This window comes from Sceloporus occidentalis, unplaced genomic scaffold, assembly GCF_023333645.1.
Source record: "Sceloporus occidentalis isolate IW3139 unplaced genomic scaffold, rSceOcc1.0.p SCAF_2, whole genome shotgun sequence".
Taxonomy (NCBI): Eukaryota; Metazoa; Chordata; class Lepidosauria; order Squamata; family Phrynosomatidae; genus Sceloporus; species Sceloporus occidentalis.
Genome location: NW_028316982.1, coordinates 18597753 through 18620227, shown reverse-complemented (window position 1 = coordinate 18620227; position 22475 = coordinate 18597753). Strand labels below are relative to the sequence as shown.

At 40.1% G+C, this 22475-nt stretch overlaps 1 protein-coding gene across 4 annotated transcripts in view; it reads left to right on the top strand.

The window, feature by feature from the left end:
• FNDC3B (fibronectin type III domain containing 3B) overlaps positions 1–22475 on the top strand; it is a 396089-nt gene that overhangs the window by 204598 nt on the left and 169016 nt on the right. For all 4 annotated transcript variants that reach the window (XM_089508835.1, XM_089508837.1, XM_089508834.1 and 1 more), the window contains 2 exons: positions 7903–8143; positions 15819–16127. In XM_089508835.1, the coding sequence (XP_089364961.1) occupies positions 7903–8143; positions 15819–16127 (550 nt within the window). The remainder of the gene's footprint in view (positions 1–7902; positions 8144–15818; positions 16128–22475) is intronic.

Here is a 22475-nt window from a genome sequence, read left to right as displayed (position 1 = left end):
TTTTCTAGCCCTCATGGCTCTGAAGGCAGACTTGACTGTCTGTGTGCATTTTAGCTATTAAGTAAAATCTCAAAAGCAGGATTACCGTTATCAAGAGCCTTCCCCGTAATTATCAGAAAGAGAAATATTATGCAAAATAAAGGACTTCAATGGGTTGGATTTTTTTTTATTGACTGGTCATAAAACTCCATTTCATTTCTTGACATAGAAACTGAATAATCTTTGCAACTCCTCCCCTTCTTCTTCCACTTCTAAGCAGACAGTATGCACACCTCTGGGGCTAGTTTGAAAGCTTCTGGAGCCAGTTTGTAAGCCAACCTTTTGCAGTAATTATATTTGGACCTGTTTATTGTGACAGCTATATTTTTTACTTTGTGCCTTGAACTGTTCATAATTTGATCCCTCTGGCTCAATGTTGGTTGCTTTTTCCACATGAAAGTGAACACATTTCCACAACAAAGATCGAGTTTTCTGGTTTTGCTTCTTATTCTCCATCTAATAAGCATATGGATTTCTAGGAATCCCAGCATCTGAAGCAAAAGCATGTTCAACTTCAGCAGGCCTGTTGTTTTCCAACAGCATGTTGGGATGTTTCAATCTTTAAACTAGGGGGAGAACCAGGGGCTTACCATCTCCCATCCTCACTCTGATGCAACTGACATCTTCTTACACTCTCCTTTTTACTTTCCCCCATAAGTCATGAAAACCACACTACAGTTTAGTAGCCAGTTTTTAAAAGTTTCACTTTAATGAGTTACAGAAGCTCAGAGGCTGCAAAAACACTGTTGATCTCCCAGATACTTGAAACATCTGGGGGTGATCACTTGGGTAAAGCATTTTCAGCCATCCATTAGAAGTTGTAAAAATTGTCCTGTTTCATAGTTGTAATATACTGAAACAGTGCTCAATTCTGACCAAAATTGATACAATCCATATTGAAACAATAATACTCTGAACAAGTTTTCAAAACACCATTCTCTAGTTAATATATTTTAATGTGTTTTCCTTTATTGCCTGCAATAAGCACATTGACAGCTTTTTTACAATATAACACATTAAACATTTATAATTGTCATATCTAGAATGCAACATTACACAAGTGAAGTTCTCTGAAATTAAACCTTGAGGCCATGACGGTAGTTCATATTCTTGTTTCTTAGGTTTGCCAGGCAGTTGTCTCTGCAAAGCCCACAAGCAAAAATGCAGGGAACCTCCCATCCCTCTAGAGCTCTTTCCTTTTGTTTATTTTTCTTCTTTCTTCCCAGCATTTTCCATTCCTCTTTCACCCCTCTTCTGGTCCCAGGACAGGGAAGGACAGCATAGTACTGCCTAAAGCCCTCTGGAGAAATGAATACCTCCACCCTGACAACAGCTCCATCTCTTTAGAGAAGGTTGGGGAAATATACCATCTAGTGACTGAAGTTGGCACTACAGTCTGTAGATAATTTTTCATCAAATAAATCAACCAGTTTTAAAACAGTCTAAATAACCTTAAGATGCACATCTTTAGAGTTTCCTTGGTATCCATGCTAAGTTTCAGTTATCTATGTTTCATGGTTTTGGAGACAGAGGTCTTCACCACACTACAGAATCACAGCATTTTGATATTACTTTAATTGTCGTGGCTCCTTCCTTGGAATCCTGGGATTTGTACTTTCATGGGATATGTAGGATTCTCTACCAGCGCACTGTAAAGCCTAGTCAAACGATGAATCCCAAAATTCCATAAAACACAGCCAGGAGAGTGAAAGTAATATCAAAATGCTGTCAATCATTATGTATTGTAAAGAAGCCAGATATCCTTGTCTCAGTTTTGTAGGCAATAATAATTTTATGGTTTTCAGAACAGAAAATACAAGTTGATTAAATAGGAAGGTGAAACTTTTGAAGTTTGTTTCTTGATTTTACAAAGTTTTTTTTTTCAGAAAGCTGTAGCAATTTCTGTATACAACATAAGAATAATCTCTGAAGATGCCAGCCACAGATGCTGGTGAAACATCAGAAACTCTTCTAGAACATGGCCACATAGCCCAAAAAAAAATCACAAAAAAACTATAAGAATCATCTTATTGGTTCATTCCAAAGGGCTATCCATTTAAAAATTCTTTGTCTAACATTCATCGAGTTAAATATTCATCAATATAAAAACACCACTAGATAGTTTATTGGACAGGACCCTGATATTTAAATGTATGCTGTGCTTGCACATCAAGATACTGATAAGAGTTGACACACCTATCATCCAGCATGGACAGGGTCACCCCATCCACACACACTCTCCTAGATTCACACTAGAACACACAGTTCTCCCTACCATTATAGAGAGAGAGGTGGTAGGCTTAGGTGGCAGATTTTAGAAGTCCTTTTACAAACACAGCCACATCTGATTTTGTGCTGTGGATAGCCAACATTTAGTATTTTCAGGGAAATACCGTCTGCCCCAAAACTGAGCGCTTCATGGGTATTCAGACTCCACTGCAAAAAGTTAACACCACCCAACAGGAAAACTTCCCAAATGTATTATTATATAAACAATGTAGATAGCAGAGGGGTGATGTCCTGGTAATGGATCATTTTTCCTAAACATTTTTTTTTTCTGGTAGTCTTTTCAGTACGAAACAAAATCTTTTATTTACCCAAACAAAATTGTTGTCATTTTTAAACTTTTTTAAATTAATGTCTTGATGCTTTATTGTTGCATTTTGTGTTTTGATACAAATTGGTATTGTGACTCTGGAGACTAAAGGTCTAAATCTCAGCTTGGCCATAGAAACCTTGGGCAAATCACACTCTCTCAACCTAAGAGGAAGGCAAATGCAAACCTCTCCCAGAACATTGTGCCAAGAAAATCTTGTGTTAGGGTTGCCAAAAGGTGGAGATGACTCGAGGGCACGTGACAACAACAGCTCCCCAAACCCCCCAAAGTGTGTTTTAAATAATGGATAACATATAGGTTAAGAAACTGAGCTTGCAAATCAGGAAGTCTCTTTTGAATTGTGCTGGACTCCAAACTGATTTAGAGATCCTTCAGCAAGAGAAACTCTGTTGGCCTTAGTATGCCCATCTGGAGATAATAATACTGGCATTCTTCATGGGATTATCAAAATGCTTAGAACACTCACAAGTATTATATGAATGCTAAGTATTATGTATTCAGGTATAACCACAGTGCCTATGTACAGCTACAACCCAGAACCTGGCAATATTACCTTTTGAACTTCTGTGGCCATGCTGCTTGTCCATTTCTGGAAGCTGTAGCCCAAAAAATGTAATTTTTTCAACCTCTGAGTATTCTAGAGACAGTTCCAAAGAGAGGAAGAGAGTAGCCTAAAATCTTCGGCTGGCATTATAGAAAAGTCTACTACCTCAAACAAAAGCTCATGCTGCTAACTTCTTTCTTTCAGTTAGTCTCAAAGGTGCTACAGGATCTCTCTACATACTGATTCTGCAGACTAACACAGCTTATATCTTTGAATTCTACCACAAATTGGTTATGAATATTAACTTTAGTATATACATGTTCAGCCATTATAGTTTAAAAACATTTTTAATTTGCTTCTCCTTCTTTGCTTCAAAGTGGAGCCAAAATAGAAGAGGGACCCATGTTGTTCACATTCAGTGAAGGAACTTGTTTTTTGCACCTGTAGAATCCCATTCCAAACTCAACATCTTCTATTAATAAGATGGGTGATTAGAAGTACCTCTGTCCAGGGCACTGAAGTACTCCTGATCAGTGGCTAAATAGAAAAACAGTTTGACCTAAGAGACAGCTTCCACTGTTTTTATATAATAGTAAGGCTGCCAGTCATCTCTTGCTGCTCTAAATTACCGAGGAGAACCAGCTTTATGGAACAAGCCTTTAAATCTAAATAAAACAGCTGGTAGTGCAATGGTAGGAAAACGTATATATTATCTTTTCTTCCCCCCTCCATCAAGTTGAAATGTACTTCCCGCCATGTGGAAAATGAATGTTCTGCTTTACAAATGACTTCATACTAAATAACAGCTTGAAGCACGTAGTAGTCACTTGGTTTAGTTTCCTGTTGTTGTTTGTTGGTGCTGATGTTATAATAGCTGTGTTTCCTTGTTTGTTCTTGCCTGGGCTCAGTGATGTTGGTAATTAATAGAGATTATTGAGTGATTATTTAATTTGCCATCTGTTTGTTTTGGCACCCAGGTGACAAAAATGTAAAGGAAATAAGAACATTCCAGTTTGTGAGCAAAAACATATTTTGACTTGGGTTTGGTTGGCCCCAAAAACCTGTGTCATGTGAGCTGGGCTGAAAACAGATACTCCTATGGAGAAATAGCAGTGCTTACTATGTCAAAACCATAAAATGCATTTCTTTTTTCCATGTTGCAATGGCAGCCCTTTAGACTATGAACTATGAGGCTTGAACATTATCTTTGCTATCTATTGGTTGTAATTCAGGACTTAAATGATAGTTCCTTTACTCACACTATCAAGTATCCTAATTTTGCAGGGACAGCCTCAGTTAACCCTCTGTCATACCACTTTTTCAGCTGCTTTTAAAACGTCCCAGTTTCTCTCTCCTCTCCCCACTTAACCCCCTTTGCTTTCAGCTTGCTTCATTTGTTGCAAACTGAATTAAAAGTGCAAAAATAGTTTGTACTCAGCTAACTTAGCAGTGAGGAGAGAAGAAGAGGGAGACAAAGAAGGGTGGAATCATGTCTTTCACTGTAGACTCAGGCAAAAGTCACTTACATATTATGAAATGCCTAGGCATTTGAAATTTAAGGTAGGAAAAGATTCTTAATAATATAAACATTCAAAATGATAACCAACTTTGTAATTAATCCAAAATATCATGGCAAATAAGGATCACTTTTCAAACCTGTATGTAATTTTCCTGAAAAGCATGGTGTGCTCAGCCCCCTTTTAACACAGTTCAGAGTTGGTTCTCTTGAGATGAATAATGAAGGGAAATCATATGGCTTATAGACTAAAATATTGGACTATAAGAACCTATAAAGTTAAATAGAACATTATCTAAACCTAAAGTAAATGTAGATACAATTTCTTTACTAGGTCTTGGATAAATCTCTTCAAATGTTTGTAGCAACGGAGTCACTAATTCCCACTGTTACAATGAAAGTAAGATTTACCTTATAAAAATGGCTATAAATGAGAACCATGTGGCCCTCCAGATGTTGCTAGATTGCAGCTCCCAGCAGTCCTAGCAAACATAGCCAGTGGGGAGGAACTCAGAAAGCTTACAAAAATAAGCATATTTTTAGCCGACTCTTGAATGGCTGTGACAACAACCTAGAGAGAGTTGTATGGGCCTCTGTTGAGAGATGTTGGCCTCAGCAAAGGATTGCCAGAATAAAATTGGAATAAGGTTCCTATACCTTTAACAGTTGTGTGTGTATGCACACCTTCAAGTTGCCTGACAACTTATGAAAACCTCATAAATTTCATAAGGTTTCCTAGGCAATGAGTACTCAGAATTTCAGCAGGTGCTGCTTTTCATGCAACCAGGTTACAAGCAACACCTGTTGAATAGTTTTTGTTGGGGGGGGGGGATTTTTTTATTCACGGATTCAAGCATCCACACCTTCATATATATGAATTTCAATAGCCAAACCTTGATTTTGTTATTTTATATAAAGATACCATTTTACTCTGCCATTGTATATCATGGCACTTGAGCAGCCACGGATTTTAGTATCCACGGGGGGGTCCTGGAACCAGCAGATACCAAGGGCCCACTGTATATGTACCCTTTCCATACCAGCATTCTCTAAAGATGCCAGCCACAGCTGCTGGTGAAACGTCAGGAATAAACTCTTCTAGAAGACGACCTCATAGCCTGAAAAACCCACCCATCGTGAAAGCCTTCAAGTTCACAACACATGTTGAAATTTCCTCTTCTACACAACCATTGTGTGGAATGATTCTTCTTTTACACAGCCATTTCCAAACTCAACTTTTGCCAATGTGTGTGGTTTGCTGTGTGGTTCTGTGACTCTTTCTGAGTCCTTAGTCATCTTTTGAAGCCTTCAGGTAGCTTTGTTGCTTTCAGTAGCTGGACAGCCTCCAGAGTGCTGTCAGGAACAATACTTCACATCCACTCTCCACCCTATATACATAATAGCAGATGTCCAGTGAAACTGACCTGTGATTCATACATGCTTGAATGGGGCTGATGGGTAGGCTAATAGTTGCTGAGCCTTATAGGAAAGCAGATAGGTTCGTTGGCATGGGGGATGGCATATGTGCAGCTGGTTAGGACAGTTTGGGAACGATAGGTTTTGGAATGTGTGAGATGTGGGCTGCGTCGGGAGTGTGTCTGGTAGTAACAGAACAGGGTGGATGATGGAAATGCCTGAGCCTGAAAGAGATAAAGTTGGTGAGAAGGTTTAGAAGGGAGGCTGGCTAGTAGGGGGGAATAAGCTTTGGGAATTGTAGGAGGGTGCTAGCTTTGGTGCCAAATGGAGTTTTGGTGGAGTTCGGATTTCTTAGGGTTTTAATGTATTGCTTGGCTGTTGGGGGGCAGTTCTAGCTTAAACACTAACTGGTGAATTTCTGACTACAGTATGTGTATTCAATAAAGTTCCAGAACACACTGGACTCTTTGATACACAAAGGTTCTGAGTTTGCTCAAGTCTGACAATGGCTATCAAGCCGTCTACCCTGTGGCAGCTCACCCAGACTGGCAGGAGCACAGCAGGCCCTACTCTCTATGGGTGGAGAGGAAGGGGAGATTCAGCCAGGGGAGGGGCTGAGTTGGCCATGGAAACCCACTGGGTGACCTTGGGCAAGTCACACTTTCTAAGCCTCAGAAGAAGACCATGGCAAATCTCCTCTGAACCAATCTTGCCAAGAAAACCCCATGATAAGTTTGCCTTAGAGTAGTCCTAAGTCGGAAACAACTGTAAGATACTACAACAACAACAACAACATTAACAACTTGCTTCTAGCCAGAAGATGCATGCAGAGCAGAGTGTAAACCCTGGCAGCACAACTAGGAGTACAGCAGAAAGCTAAGTGAATACATAGACTCACCTAGATAGTAATTGCAAGTTGCAACAAGAAATCAATTAAGTTTTGCAAATTGTAGCTACTACTCTTCTAGCAGAACTGGAGATTTGCACCCAGCCCTTTCCTCTTACTTGGAGCTCAGCCCCCAAAGGTGGAGAACTTGCATCCTTATCTGAAGATGACCCCTGAAAACTAGAGACTCAGAGTTGAGAAATCTGGCAGAACAATGGGCATTGTGTACCACATGTGCTGCAGCTCCCAGGTTCTTTGTCACAGGCTATGCTTTCTAGAGCTACTGGGAGTTGCAGTCCAACGACACATGGAAAAACTACACAGTTCCTACTCCTGTTATATGCAATTATACATGTGTCAATTCAATGTTCAAATACATATTCAAGGCACAAGATACATTGCCATATCGAGTCTGCTCTGATGTTAGATGGGTTTTATTCCCCTTCATTTTAAACCTTCTTAAAAGCCACAGATACATAAAGCCTTGCTTGCCATTAGCTCACTCAACTGTGTTGGTATTGGTGTTCATGCAAAAGCCAAAATCTGTCCCTTAAAGGAACTGGTAGGGCATGTATTTTAGTTTTTATTTGATCTCCATTCAAAATCTCATTGTTAGAGCAATTACAGAATGCCTTGCTATAATTAGTATGGCTGCCTGAATGTCTGCTGTGAGCTACGTTACCACCAAAATTGCTGGCACTGGATATATTTAGACTTAGATGTTATTGTTCCTGATGATTAAAAGTCTTTTCTTTTCTTTTCTTTTCTTTTATGGGTATAAAATATGTGTGTGTTACACTGGAGCAAAATACACTAGTTATATTAATCTTGCTGCCTCTTTCTTTCTTTCTTTCTTTCTTTCTTTCTTTCTTTCTTTCTTTTAGGTAATAGAGGACAACACGGGCGTTCGCAGGGTGGTAGTCACACCTCAGTCTCCAGAATGTTACCCTCCCAGCTATCCTTCTGCCATTTCTCCGACCCACCACTTACCGCCGTACCTTACCCATCCCCATTTTATTCACAACTCTCATACGGCTTTCTACCCACCTGTTTCTGGACCTGGAGATATGCCACCCCAGTTTTTCCCTCAGCATCATCTTCCTACTACAATCTATGGAGAGCAAGGTGAGTTGAACAGGTTTCTAAACTACACTCTGTGGACTCAACTAATTTCTCTTCCCATTCCCCCAAGAAACATTGGAAAAGAAATTAAGTGGTGGAGTTGCCACAAGTATTTTATTTGTATACTATCCATATATATATATATATATATATATATATATATATATATATAGTGCAGGCTCTATAATATTTACTATATTATACAGTATAATATATCCAATCAACACCTTTTGAGACTAGAAATTTTAGAACTATTTTCTCCCTTGAAGATTCTCTTCTCCAATAAATAAGTAAATAAGTAAATACGCAACAGAAAAATAAATGTGCAACAGAAGTGCTTGTTGGTATGGCCCTCTGGGATTTGCAGTTAAGGAAAGGGCATTTAGAATTCTCAGCCAGAAAGCTCCTGGGCCTCACTAAACTACAAATCCCAAAATTCCACAGGATGCTGCCATGACATTTAAAGTGGATTATAGCATTATAACATTGTAGTGTGATAAGGACCATAGAGGTGGATGCACTTCTATAGCATTATAACAGTGTAGTGTGATAAGGGCCATAGAGGTGGATGCATCTCTATGGCCTTTATAACACTACACTGTTATAATGCTATAATCCACTTTAGCTGTCATGGCAACATCCTGTGGAATTCTGGGGTTTGTAGTTTAGTGAGTCCCAGGAGCTCTCTGGCTGACAATTCTATGTTTCCTTCCCTAAACAGCAAATCCCAGGATTCCATAGGATGGTGCTATGACATTCAGAGTGGAATATGGCACCATAACAGTGTAGTATGATATAAGACTATGTCTCTGGTATTTTTATTTGCACTCTTTTTGACTTTGATCAATTGTGGTCAGACTATTGAGGCAAATGTTTGACAAGCTTTGCCTTGAAGGCAATGGCCAAAGTCAAAAGCAAATATAAGGTTCTGCTTTGTCTCTAATGAATAAAAATGAAGCACCTTTATATCCTTTTTCATGTCAGTTGGGTGATGGCTTCCGGAAAAAGTGGGGGAAAGAATTGGTGCATTTGTTGTCTTTGCTTGAGCCCAGATCCTTGAAAAGAATGTGATGTTTCACTGTGAAAGCAGTGGTCTTTTGAGGGAAGCGGGGCAACCTTCCATCACCTCCAGAAATAGAAATAAACTGAAGTGTAAGGAACAGTGAAAGAACTTTTATTCTATCAAAACAAGGAGCTGTTAATATCTTTCCCAACCTTGAGAGATCTTTTGTTTTGTCTGTAAGCATGGAGAGCAGAGTGACATAAGATACATGTGTCAGAAGATGCTTGTTAAGGCCGACACATTTTTTTCCAAATGTGTGGTGAACTGAGATGAGATGAATGCTTGCTGCTGGGTGACCTTGAGCAAGTTGTACTCTCTCAGCTTCAGAGGATGGCAAAGCCAAACTCCCTCTGAAGAAACTTGCCAAGAAAACCACTGTGATAGGTTCATATATTTTTAGATTGTAAGATGAGGGCAGGGAAGTGTCAAATTAACAATCTGTAAGCTACTCTGAGAGCCTTTGTGGCTGAAGAGTGGGGTATAAATGCTCTAAATAAATAAATAAGTTGAAATGACTTGGAGGCACACAACAACAACAATAACAACAACAACAAAAGTCTTAGGACAAGCCAGGGTGGTTTGAGCATTGGACTATAACTCTGGGAGAAGAGGGGGCAGGGTTCGAATCCCCGCTTGGCCACAGAAACCCTCAGGATGACATTTGGCAAATCACACACTCTCAGTCTCAGAAGAACGCAATGGCAAACCTCCTCTGACTAAATCATGCCAAGAAAATTCTATGATAGGGTCACCATAAGTTGAAATCAACAGCAGTTGTCATGGGCAACTCACTGTCTCTAAGCTTCACCTGTTACTACTGTTATAAGCCATCATGAAACTCTTTGGAGGAAAGGTGAGATACTGATTTCCCATGGGCATTTTTCTCCCATCGTGCAAGGGGTGAAAACTACTTTCAGGTTCAGAGGTTAATTTAATTTCAGATAATTTTCTGGGGTCTGCATTCCAGTGGTGAGTAGGGTCAAAGGCAAAAACATAGAACCATAAATATTATAACTTAAAGCTTTCGCCTTCAATCACTTAGCATTTCAACAATTTAGAATGGGGAAAGAAACTTGCACAAAAGCTAGGAAGCTTCCCAATGATGTTGGGCTGGGATGTGGCCGTCTCAGGAACTTCAAGTGGGATGAATGTGGGCCAAAATCAACTGCAGGACATGAAGTTCTCCATTCCTGACTGAATTAGTGTGGCACTATTCCTGGGAGTACATGGTTATCATTGGTAGACTCCCTGCTTTTACAGCTGCCCCAAAAAAGCAGCGCTAAGCTTGGACACTTTAAGGAACCATTGGATACTGTTTTCCCATAAACTTTCACATATCACACAATAAATTCAGGTTATATCAGACTTTATTTATAATATGTAGAAGTGAGGCCCAATGGTTTATAGTAGGACATTGTGGCGAGTCACTAGGTAGAGTTGATTCCCCCAATAGCCAGTCTTGGTTCAGGCTGGCTGTAAAGGAGGTGGCTGCTGTGGGAGGAGTGACTATAGCAAGCAATAGCAAGTACATTTCTATACTGCTTATCAGTGCACTGAAGCATTCTCTAAGCAGTGTACAAAGTGTAAGCCAGTTGCCCCCAACAAGCTGGGTACTCATTTTAGCGATCTCGGAAGGATGCAAGGCTGAGTCGACCCTGAACCCCTGGCTGGTATTGAACTCACAACCATGTGGTATGTGAGTGAATGGCTGCAGTACAGGACTCTAAATATAAAAGGGGAGGAGCGAGTCAGAGTCAGGAATTAGTGTGTCAGTAGAAGAAGAGTCAGTTCAGCGCTGTTCTGTTCTGAAAATTCTGTTCTGAAAAAAGCTAAGAATCAGGCCAGAGTGCCTTAGCAGAATTCATAGTTCTGTTAAAGCAGAAGAAGTTTAATAGTATAAGATAAGAAGTTTAAAGAAAATTAGAAACAGTTTACTTTTTAAAATTTTCAGCGAGGGAACTAAATAAGGAATAACTTGTATTTATTAAATTATCTTGACTACTGTAATCATACGATCTGTGAAACAACCTTAAAGAGATACCGTTTTAACACATGCTTGTAAATAAAGTTAATGTTTATTTTGTTTCCATAAGAGCATTGTTCTGAGTGAATTTATAACAATAGCTCCACAGAGAACACACTACCAAAGATAAAACACATATAAAAGGTGGACACTTGGGACTCTAACCCTTAGGCATTTAAAGGAATGTGTATTGAGGATAGAAGTGGGGCAAGTGTCAAGGATCAAGGGATCTTCGGAAGTTTTTAAGGTGAAAAGAAGCCTCAAAGCATTTATGGGAAGACTACCCTGGTCACATAATTTGACATTTGTACTAGATTGGCCACCTTGGGATCCTTGGCAGGGGAAAGGGGAGTTATAAATGGAATTAAAAAAATAAATACAATGCAAAATTGGACATCTTTTGCAAATTATAAAGTCATGATATATATTTCATTCCTCACCACCTTTAACTGCTTGGTCATGGTGTTGGTATGTGCTTCTAAATCAGAAGCAAATTGATATTAAAAATTATTTTTAAATCATGTTATGTTGAAAAAAAAATTAAAATCCTACAACTAGATAAAATGCCTTCTGCAAGGCAGATTTGGTCTGGATGTGTTTGACCTGTGCTTTTCACAGATTCAGGAGGGGGGATATTTTTGTGCTCTGGTTGTTTTTGATTACAACTTTCACAGTTCTTCTCCACAGGCCATGCTGAGTGGTAGGGCTAATGGTAGTTGTGGAGACCAGTGATTCTCCACCCATGCTCAAGTTAGCAAAATACAGTGTGAAAATTGCTCTAGCACAGATGAGTATTTTGCGTTCAGCTATGCTGCCATGCATGTAGAAAACTTAAACAGGATCTCAGTGAATTTTTTTGGCATTAGCACAAAGGATATATTAATGGATTCAGTCACAAATGTTTAGCTGATCATACTAACTGAAGAAAGCTTATTTATTGTTATTTATTAAAATTATTTATAGTTCATCTTTTGTCATAGACAGCATAACTTAAGTTATCCCCATCTACCTCTCAATGATATTAACACCCACTTGGATGATGTGGATATTCCACTTCAGTGCAAGTTCTTTGAGGAAGAATGACAGAACATCTGTTATGGTCACCTGCAGTTCTTGGCTGCACTTGCTTGGCAGAACATTTTCAAATTAAGGGATGGCCAATTCCTTTTATTTATTTTTTTAAATAGGATAGATTATCAGGATTGCCTCATGCTGTAAAATGTTAATTGTGGCCATGTAAATTTCTAGATCTCTTGTTTATGTGTTATGCTGGAAAACCTGAGATGAAAAATATTTGAGGTTACAACAGATGTTTACCAGCTCTACAAATAACTTTTTGGTTATTGTTAAATAGTGTATAAAACTGAGAACCTGTAGACCAGGCTTGGACAAACTTCCACTCTCCAGATGTTCCATGAGCCCTGGCCAACAGAGTCAACTGTGAGAAATGCTGGGAACTGCACTAACAACATCTGGAGGGCTGGACTTTGTTCACCCCTGCTGAAGACACTAGACTGACTACATATATTTGGAAAGATACATCAGCAACAAGGTACACATATTTGGAGAAATACAGAAGCAACAAGGTGTGACTGTTAAGAACACCTTCTAGGCAATTCTGTTAAAATGCAAACGTTTGTACCTGCCCTTTCTAACAGCGCTAGTCTACCTTTAGTGGAAGTTCGTGGAAGAATAAAAAAATTCTCTTCCACACACTTTGATTTCTGTAAAGAATCAAGTTTAATCCCACCACCATTACAAGCAAACTTGGTAGGGGCCTTCTCAGTGGCTGCCCTTTGACTCTGAAACTCACTGTACAGGGAGGCCAGAATGGCCCCCTTCTTGTCCATCTGGCAAACTAAGGCACGGGACAGACGATCCCAAAGCGCTGTGCTGCCGCGGTACTAGGGTTAGGGAACCACGCACCAACCACATGGTCCCTAACCCTAGCACGGCATGGCAGCAGACTAATGGTGGTGTCACGTCCATACCTTCACTGCCATTTTGAGGTAGGCGATGCGCAGCATTGGCGCACTCATGATGTCCGCCTGGTGACGGAAAAAAGAACCCAGTTTTTCTGGGTTCTTTTTACTCCAGAGGGACTCCAGGAGGTTTGGCAGCTGCGACGTCCCTCTGGAGGGAAACAGGCCATTACCAGGCCGCCTTTTGGAGGTGGTCTATCTTGTTCCTAAAACTCTTTCACACAGAAAGCCTTTTAAAACAGAAGATTCTTAAAGAACAGGTTAGGCTTGCAGTGGTTCTCAAACTTTGGTCCTCCAGTCAGCAAGCTTGGCCAACAGTAAGGAATTCTGGGAGTTGAAGTCCAAAACTTGTAGAAGATCAAAGTTCGGGAACCACTGGTGCTATATTTTTTTAACTGAAAAGTTTTAAAGAGTTTTTTTTAATCTTTTCAAATGTATTTTATTCTTTTAGTGAATCTGACGTATTAATACTGCAAATAGTTTAATTCTATTTTAAAGCTAAAATAGGAAAAGGAAAAGAAACATAAAGAAAACAAAAATAATGACCATGGAGGAGCTATTCATATTCAACTTAGACAATAAGGAAATCAAAATATTTAAAGAGTTCCCATACCTTGGATCGAACATTAAACAGAACATACTGTAGTCAAGACATCAGAAGAAGACTAGGAATAGGAAGGACAGATAGGAAAGAACTAGAAGAGATCCTAAAGTGTAGAGATGTACAACTGAGCACTGAAGTTAAAATCATAAAAGTCATTGTATTCCCCATCACCATGTACAGATGTGAGAGCTGGACAGTAAAACAAAAACAAATAGAAAGAAAATCAATTCATTTAAGATGTGGTGCTGGAGAAGAGTGCTGCGGATACCATGAGCAGCCAAAAAGACAAATTGTTCCCTGAATAGATCAGGCCTGAAATCTTAGAAGCCAAGATGTTCGAATTGAGGCTGTCGTACTTTGGCCACATCACAAGAAAGCAGAACTCATTAGAAAATACAATAATGCTAGGAAAGGTAAAGAGTAATAGAAAGAGAGGAAGACTGTACACTAGATCAGGGGTAGGCAACCCTTTTGAGCCGGGGGCCGGGTAGCTGTCCTTCAGACAACTGGGGGGCCGAAGCCAAAACATAAATAATTAAATAATTTTTAAAAAGTAAATAAATAAATAAACTGGGCCAAATGTAGGACAAAATTTTCAAATGGAGGGCCCTTTTTAAATAAAAAATGGAGGACACGTGAAAAAATTTGCTGATTTTTTTAAAAAATGTTAAGATATATGCATGTTTCTGAGGCTTCTATAGACAATTGCCCCCCAAAGGCCCTGGTGGCAATCGGCGGCAGGACCGGGCTGGGGCCGGTCCCAAGGCCTTGCCGGGCCGCATCCGGCCCGCGGGCCGCAGGTTGCCTACCCCTGCACTAGATGGAAGGACTCAATTAGGGAGGTCTGAATCTGCAGGACCTAAGCAGAACAGTGGAGCATAGGGGGTCTTGGAAGTGTCTCATCCACAGGGTCACCATGAGTCAGGGTTGACTCAAGGGCAGTTAGCAACAATAATAAAATGTTAAAGCTCTCTTTTTGTATCTCTTCAAATTGTACCATTCTTTTAAATTGTGAGCCGTGGGATAAAAATAAATATATAATATAATATAATGGCATCAGGCTGATTTTGTTTGATGAGAATGAGCCGCAATGAGCCTTGAGCTCACATTCTTTCACTTCTGTTTTGGATTAACCACATTTTAAGTGGCTGAACTTCACAGTCTGTTTAATACTAATTGTTGCTAATGGAAATAAACCAGATTTGTAAACTGCCATTTGAAGGTGGCTGTTTTCCACTAACCATTGTTATGTTTATCTGCAGTTTAGCGTCCAAATGACATATTAATGTAAAACAGAAGCAAAAACTTCTGAAATCCTTGCAACTGTACCAGAGGAGAGTGGAAGAGCCCACTCATGTCATGGCAAACTATGGTTTAATGCAGGGATAGGAATCAAGGAGAGGCCAGACTCATTTTAGGGGGCCTGAGCCGTTCCCAAGCCACTACAGATGCTCTCTGACTGGAAAAAAAAATAGCCATAAGAATGACCACTTGGAAACACAGGGACTTTTGTACCTCATTTTGTTCCCTCAAAGGAGGGGGATTTTGCAAAACTAAAGGTGGATTTCTGGACACTCTTAGATGTTTATCACACTATACTCTTAAAGTGCTACTATTCCACTTTGACTCCTCTAGCTGCCTCCTGTTGCATTCTGGGATTGGCAGTTTTAAGGAGGGGTATTTAGAATTCTCTGCCTGAGAATTCTAAATACCCCTCCTTAAAACTGCCAATCCCAGAATGCAACAGGAGGCAGCTAGAGGAGTCAAAGTGGAATAGTAGCACTTTAAGAGTATAGTGTGATAAACATCTTAGTTTTGTTTTGAGGGCTGGTACAGCCCACAGCAGGTCCTAAAAGCCAGATATACTGGCTCCTTGGAGCTTGCCTGTCTCTGGTATAGTATGACATCTGAATGAAGTCATAGTGTGTACATTTCTGCAGCATATTAATGCTAATGGAGCTGATACTGGAAAGTGAACTGTGTCTCTTTATTCCCTTTAATTCTAGAAATCATATATGGAATGTCCAGTTACATAACTAGGGAAGATCAGTACAATAAACCACAGCACAAGAAAATCAAAGAGAGACAGATTGATCGCCAAAACCGTTTGAACAGCCCTCCTTCATCCATCTACAAGGGCCATCTGGGAAACTGTGCAACAGTGTACAATGGCACCATCAAGACTCATAATGGAGCAGCAAATGGGGGAGGCGGCGGTGGAGGAGGAGGAGTTGGAGGAGGTGGAGTGCCAGCTGTGAAAAAAACAGAACGCAGAGCAAGAAGCAGCCCCAAATCAAATGAGCAGGATGTGCATGGTAAAGTTCAATGGTGATTTTAAAAGTTGTTTCTCATCTTTCTTTCTTTCTTTCTTTCTTTCTTTCTTTCTTTCTTTCTTTAATTAATTAATTAATTAAAAACTAGCTGATGAAATAGATAAATGGAAGGGTTCTGGAGGCCATGCTCATGCAGAAGCCACATGAACCAACTGACACCCAAGCTGTAGTTGAATGTTCTTATTTGTTTGAATTTGCAAAAAAAGAAAAGAAAGAAAAGAAAAGAAAGGGGGTGAGTGATGCCCAGCTATTGCCCAAGCCCAGCTGTCTTGTATTACTGGAATTCTATTTATCTTATATGGTGGCTGAAATATGCCTTGGAAGTAATGTACCTTACAAGACTTGTGGTAACATCAACTTGTTGCTACAAGAGACTTTTCTCCAAATTAAAATGATTTGGATACCAGTAAAGCAATTCTAGAGGTTTATGGATTCTATTTGTCCCTGATGAAGCAGAAACATTGGGTTTTATGCAAATTCCTGATGGATACAGTAAACAAATAATGTGTTTACCTCCTGACCTATCCCTTTCGGGGACAGAACCATACATTTATCAATTGTTACCTTTCCTTAGGATATATCACAGATGCAAGCAATCAAATCAGTTTGTTTGTTTGTCTGCTTGTTTGTGGAAGATAATAGTAGAAGGTGTTTGAGATTGCTGCATTTTTAGTTTAGTATTTTGACTTGCATTGTTTATTATTCTTTATTACATGCTGTTTGAAATTATTTTAATGATTCTTTTTGGCTGTTATGAAGCTCCATTTATAGTGGAAAGGTAAGATAAAATGCAGTCAACAACATCATGCTGTCATAATTAGCCTCAGAAACTGTTAACTTCAGTAACTTATATACTAATACAAAAATAGTTTTGTCATTCAGCCATGTTAGCTGGGGGATTCAGGAAAAATATCATTTCCATGCTCTGATCAGAAGTAGAAGGTAGGTTTTGATTGCATTGCAATTCTTGCAATTCTTTACTTTCATTCCATAGTTTGTCTATTTTCAGAGTAAATGGCTTTGATAGTCTGTCTGTCTGTCTGCCTGCCTGCCTGTTTTCTCTCTCTCTCTCTCTCTCTCTCTCTGGAAAAAGGAAATGCAGTCAGTTTAATGAATGGCTAGAAATCTCTCAGGGTGTGCATTAGGACTGGCTCATTTTAGCCCACTTTAGTGTAGGATACTGCTAATCCTACAACCAGATCTTCTTGGACTAATCACTCACACAGTTGAGTGACAGCAGTACATGTGTCTGGATTGCTGCAAGCTATGTATTCTGCATGATGGGATAAAATCAGAGACAAGCATTTGGCATGATGAAACATTTCTCCAGGAACTCCTCTCTGTACATGTGCAGTTGCACACACCCCTTTCATCACCTTCTAGGCCTACACCACTTCACTCTCACAGGTTTTGAAAGAAAAAAACCTTGAGGTTCTCTGTTAACTGTAGTACAGTTTCCTTTCTCCCCGACACAACAGAGCATTTGACAACGTATCAACAAACTACAGATCCATGATTCCATGGGATGGCGCGATGGCAAGTCAATATCAAACTGTTTTAACTGAGTTGTATATATACTGTATATTCATAAACTTGCGTTCAAGTAGCATTTCAGCCAGGAGTTTTGATGAGTGCATCTATGCAAGAAAGTTAAACAGATTTCATTGTCATTATTTGCCCTTCAAGTATGACATAGCCCCCTCTTATCTGTGGTTTTGCTCTCCGCAGTCTAAGTTACCCGTGGTCAATTGCAGTCCAAAAATATTTCTAGTATAGGGTTCAGTACTATCCGTTGTTTCAGGCATCTGCTGGGGGACTTGGAAGGTACCCCCATGGATAAGGGTATTATGGTACCTATGGATAAGGGTGGACTACTTTTAAAATAGAAATAATTTTCTTCTTCATAGAGCTATTGAAACATGGAATGACAAGGCTTATTTTGAAAGAGGGACTATATAGCTTGCTGACCAAGCATATATTCTGCATGCAAAAGATCCTAGGATCAATTCTTGCCATCTTTAGTTTACATATTCAGGTAGCAGCTAGTGGCAGAGACTACTTTCTGAGATTCAAAGGAACTGCTGCCAGACTTTTTACGTAGTACTAGGTTATTGTTATCATCACTGTTTCAAATGTCCTGGAGTATTTTAAAAACAACACCAACACCTTGTTGCTAAATAGCAAACACATTATTCTGATATTGTAGTCTGCCATTGCATAGTTATGGGTGTAATACTGACATAGATACTAGAGATATGTGTGTATGATACAGAGTTAGAGCAAAACTTGAAAACGCCCCACACCCCAAGTACAGTTCCCTGGCAGCCTGTGAAAATGCTGATGGGGATGGGGGATCTATGAGTTGTAGCCTAAAGAAGTCATTTTTCCAAGCTCAGTGCTCAGAGAACATCCCTGCAGGCAATGGTAACATCACTACTGTGGAAGCTGTCTTCCATTTCTGTTTTTGTAGCTCCAGTGGCATTCATGAAATGACACACCTGTCCCTGGGCTCACAATACTTCCCTTTGTTTCTAGTGGTGATGTCTCATGTCAATAAGGTCCTCTATGTCAGAGCCACAAAGGTTTTCTCTTTCATGCCTTCCTCATTTGAAATGTTTGGCATTTCCAGATTCTAATTTGTACTGCTGAAGTTTTAAGAAGAAAAATGAAAGCATTTTCTTTTAGTGTTATTTTCCCTCCAAGCTACCATATTTATTAAACTATAAGTCAAAAAATTTAAGCCCAGAAATTGACTCCAAAATCCTACGTAGATATATATTCAGATTAATACTTAATACTTCTCCGTGAGCCTTGGGAAAGCTGTGGAGAAGGGAGGGAGGAGAGAAAAGAGGGAAATCGGAGGTCTGTGTCCCCCTTTTTGTAAGCCATCAGCATTGGGGAAAGTTGTGGGGAAGGGAGGGAAATCAGAGGTCTCTATCCCCCCCTTTTTGTAAGCCATCAGCCTTGGGGAGAGCTGTGGACAAAGGAGGGAAATCGGAGATCTGTGTTCCCCTTTTTTGTAAGCCATCAGCCTTGGGGAAGGGAGGGAAATTGGAGGTTTGTTTTCACATTTTGCATTCCCAGACTGTGACCCTTGAGAGATGTCCAGAAAGGGAGAGGGAGGGGTGTAGTGGTGTTCCCCCCTCCATTTAAATCCTTTGTTACATGCCCCTGAGTTTGACCCTCGGCTTACCCACGGGTCTCATCAGAATCCATGATTTTGTCCCCAAACCTGCCCTTGGCTTATACATGAGGTCGACTTATACATGAGCATATACAGTAAATGAACATGATACTTCAGCATTCATAAGCTTTGTTCACACATTGTAGCATGCATCTGTGAAACTGCCATTTGAAATTTGCTGATACTGAACTGACACCAGCAAATATTGCCTAGACACTCTGTTTTTGCTTACCATCTCAGATCTCACATTTCTATCAATAAGTTGGGTTCACTGTCACTGTAGAAAATAGCATCCCATACTTCCATGTGTGTGCCAGGCAAAACTATTGGAAGTTATGCATGGAACCATCTGCCCTTCAAGGGTGCCCTCTGGCCAGTATTGCTGATAGTATAGCTGGTTTCATTGTGCATATATGTATAAACTGTACATATATCTTTCTACCCACTGTTAACAGAGATACTAGGCCTGATCTCAGATATGGGATGGAGTGAGGGATCCTATGAGAGAAATGTTTATCTCTGCTTGAAATACACACATGTTGTTATTGTCTGCCTTCAAGCCATTTCTGACTTATGGCAACCCTAAAGTGAAGCTATAATGGGATTTTCTTGGCAAGTTTCTTCAGAGAGCATTTGCCATTACCATCCTCTTGAGGCTGAGAGAATGTGGCTTGCCTAAGGTCACCCAGTGGGTTTACATGGCTGAGTTGGGATTCACACCGTGGTCTCCATAGTCATAGTCCAACACTCAATTTATCCCTATGAATTGCTACCTGCCTCTGGAAGTTACCTAAAAGCTCCATTGTTCTCCTCCTTGTCCCACCCTACTGTGTATCTATTTTCTTCTGCCTTGGTTCTTACTGCAAGATATTATGCAGCTATATTTTCTGGGAAGATTTGCAAACCACACAGCTGTGGGGTTTGAAAACTACTGAAAAATGCCAGGAAACTGAGTGAAGTCAGGTCCCTGGAAAAATTATAGGGTCAGCCAGAAAGTGCTTTTCAGTTAAAAACCACACAAAGGAATGGTCAGAAAACAATGCAGGAAACTTTAATCAAGTTGGTGTATGTTTAAGCGCGTGGACACTTTTATTTCTTACATTCAAGCACTGACTGCCTTTTTCAAATGTGGCTGAAAGTGGGGACAAGCTGGCAATTTAAAACTGGGTTATGAACAGTGTAGTTCCAGGTCAAACTGCAGAACGAGGAAACTCGTAAATGTCTTTGACTTCGTAGCTTGAATTCTCTGTAAACTCTAAAGGGGGAAATTGAAAGGAATTTTCCACTGAAGGCTAAGAATATGCATTTTCCAAAGCCATGGAGGCCCTTCCTTGGAAGGCCAAGAGCCAAGTACACCAGAAAAAGAATGCTTGAAAAAGCCTCTTGTGTGCTGTTTTTGCATGTTGTGCTTCTGCACCTGACAAGCTTCTTAGTGGGATTTTGGAAGAGGTTATTGGAGAAACCTAATTAAAGCACAAAGTCATTTTTCTTTGTGGCCTGGGTGGAGAAAGGATGGTCACTGCATTTACCAAAACAAGACAGTCCTCAGATTGCCAAAATAGTAGAATACCTAGTTTACAAAAGTAAAGGAAGGAAGGAAGGAAGGAAGGAAGGAAGGTAGGTTTAGTTAACAGTGCTGGGAATCCTGGATGACTTGGATTTGAGATAGTAGAAAATCATAGACTTAGAGGGAGTCTCATAGACCATTTACTCCATTCCCTGCTTGTGCCGGAAACCTTTAACTTGAGCGTATTTGTCTAGCTTCTAGTTAAAGACTTCAAGCACTTTAAAGAAGCAGCACTATGAGTAGGATTACATGTCCTTCTTTCGCTGGAATTTTGGGGTGTTAGGCTAGGGCAGGAGTGGTGACCTGAAGCCTCCATGTGGCTCCTGAGCATCCCCCAGGGGTATTTTAAAAACATCTCACTCAATGCATTCTGTGTGGTGTAGAGAATACAGTGTATGTGAGGTTTGGTTTTAGGATCCCCCCGTGGATACCAAAACCTGTGGATGTTCAAATCCCATTATATACCGTGGCATAGTAAAATGGTGTCCAATGTAAAGTCGAAGGCTTTCATGGCCTGCATCCATAGTTTTTTGTGGGTTTTTTGGGCTATGTGGCCATGTTCTAGCAGAGTTTCTTTCTGATGTTTTGCCAGCATCTGTGGCTGGCATCTTCAGAGAATCTGAAGATGCCAGCCACAGATGCTGGCGAAACGTCAGAAAGAAACTCTTCTAGAACATGGCCACATAGCCCAAAAAACCCACAAAAACTAAAAATGGTGTCCCTTATATCAAATGGCAAAAGCAAGGTTTGCTTTTTGGAATTTATATATATTTAAAATGTTTTCAAGCCACAGATACTTAAATCTATGGATATGGAGCACTGACTCCATTTTCTACCCACATTTGAGTCATTTTCAACGCTCAGGTCAAACAATATATATTTTTTGCAATATGTTTCCATTTTTTTTCCTCTAAAGGGCCCTCTAGGGAGGCTTTGGGATATGTCTGCCACAGTTTGCTGTGGCCCTGGAACCATTTAGGGCTAGAACAGGCCTTTTTGAAATAGGGAGTGATTTACCCTCATTTTCTGTTGTTAAAATGGCCTCCCTTGATGGCCCAGAAGGACCTAAAACTTGATGAAAATGCCCCTCATGTCCTCTAGACAATGTTTGGAGGCAGTGATCTCCAAGATCTTCAAAGGGCTAATGCAGGACCCTACCCTTCTACAGTTGCCCACCTCTGAGCTGTGGGAAATCAAGCAACTGTGACTCATCAAGAAGACAACCCCTTTTCCCAGGAATTAGTGTATGCTATTACAAGACATGGCACCTGACATTAGAGTACAAGTTTAGTTTCTCTTATCCGGGATTCCGAAATCCAAAATATTCCCAAAACCAAAACTGTTTTCATGGGTGGCTGAAATAGTGATACCTTTGCTTTCAGTGTATACGAATTTTGTTTCATGTACAGTTTCAGGTTATGTGTGTAACATATATGGTGCACGTATTGTGCTTCAGAGTCGCGTCCAGCAGAGCTGTTCAGGGTGGTCAGGGAGCTAACTCAGCTCTCACCCACCCTGAACCTTATTTTAGAACCAACTAAGGCCTGCTGTGACGACTTTAACAACTTCTTCGCAGATA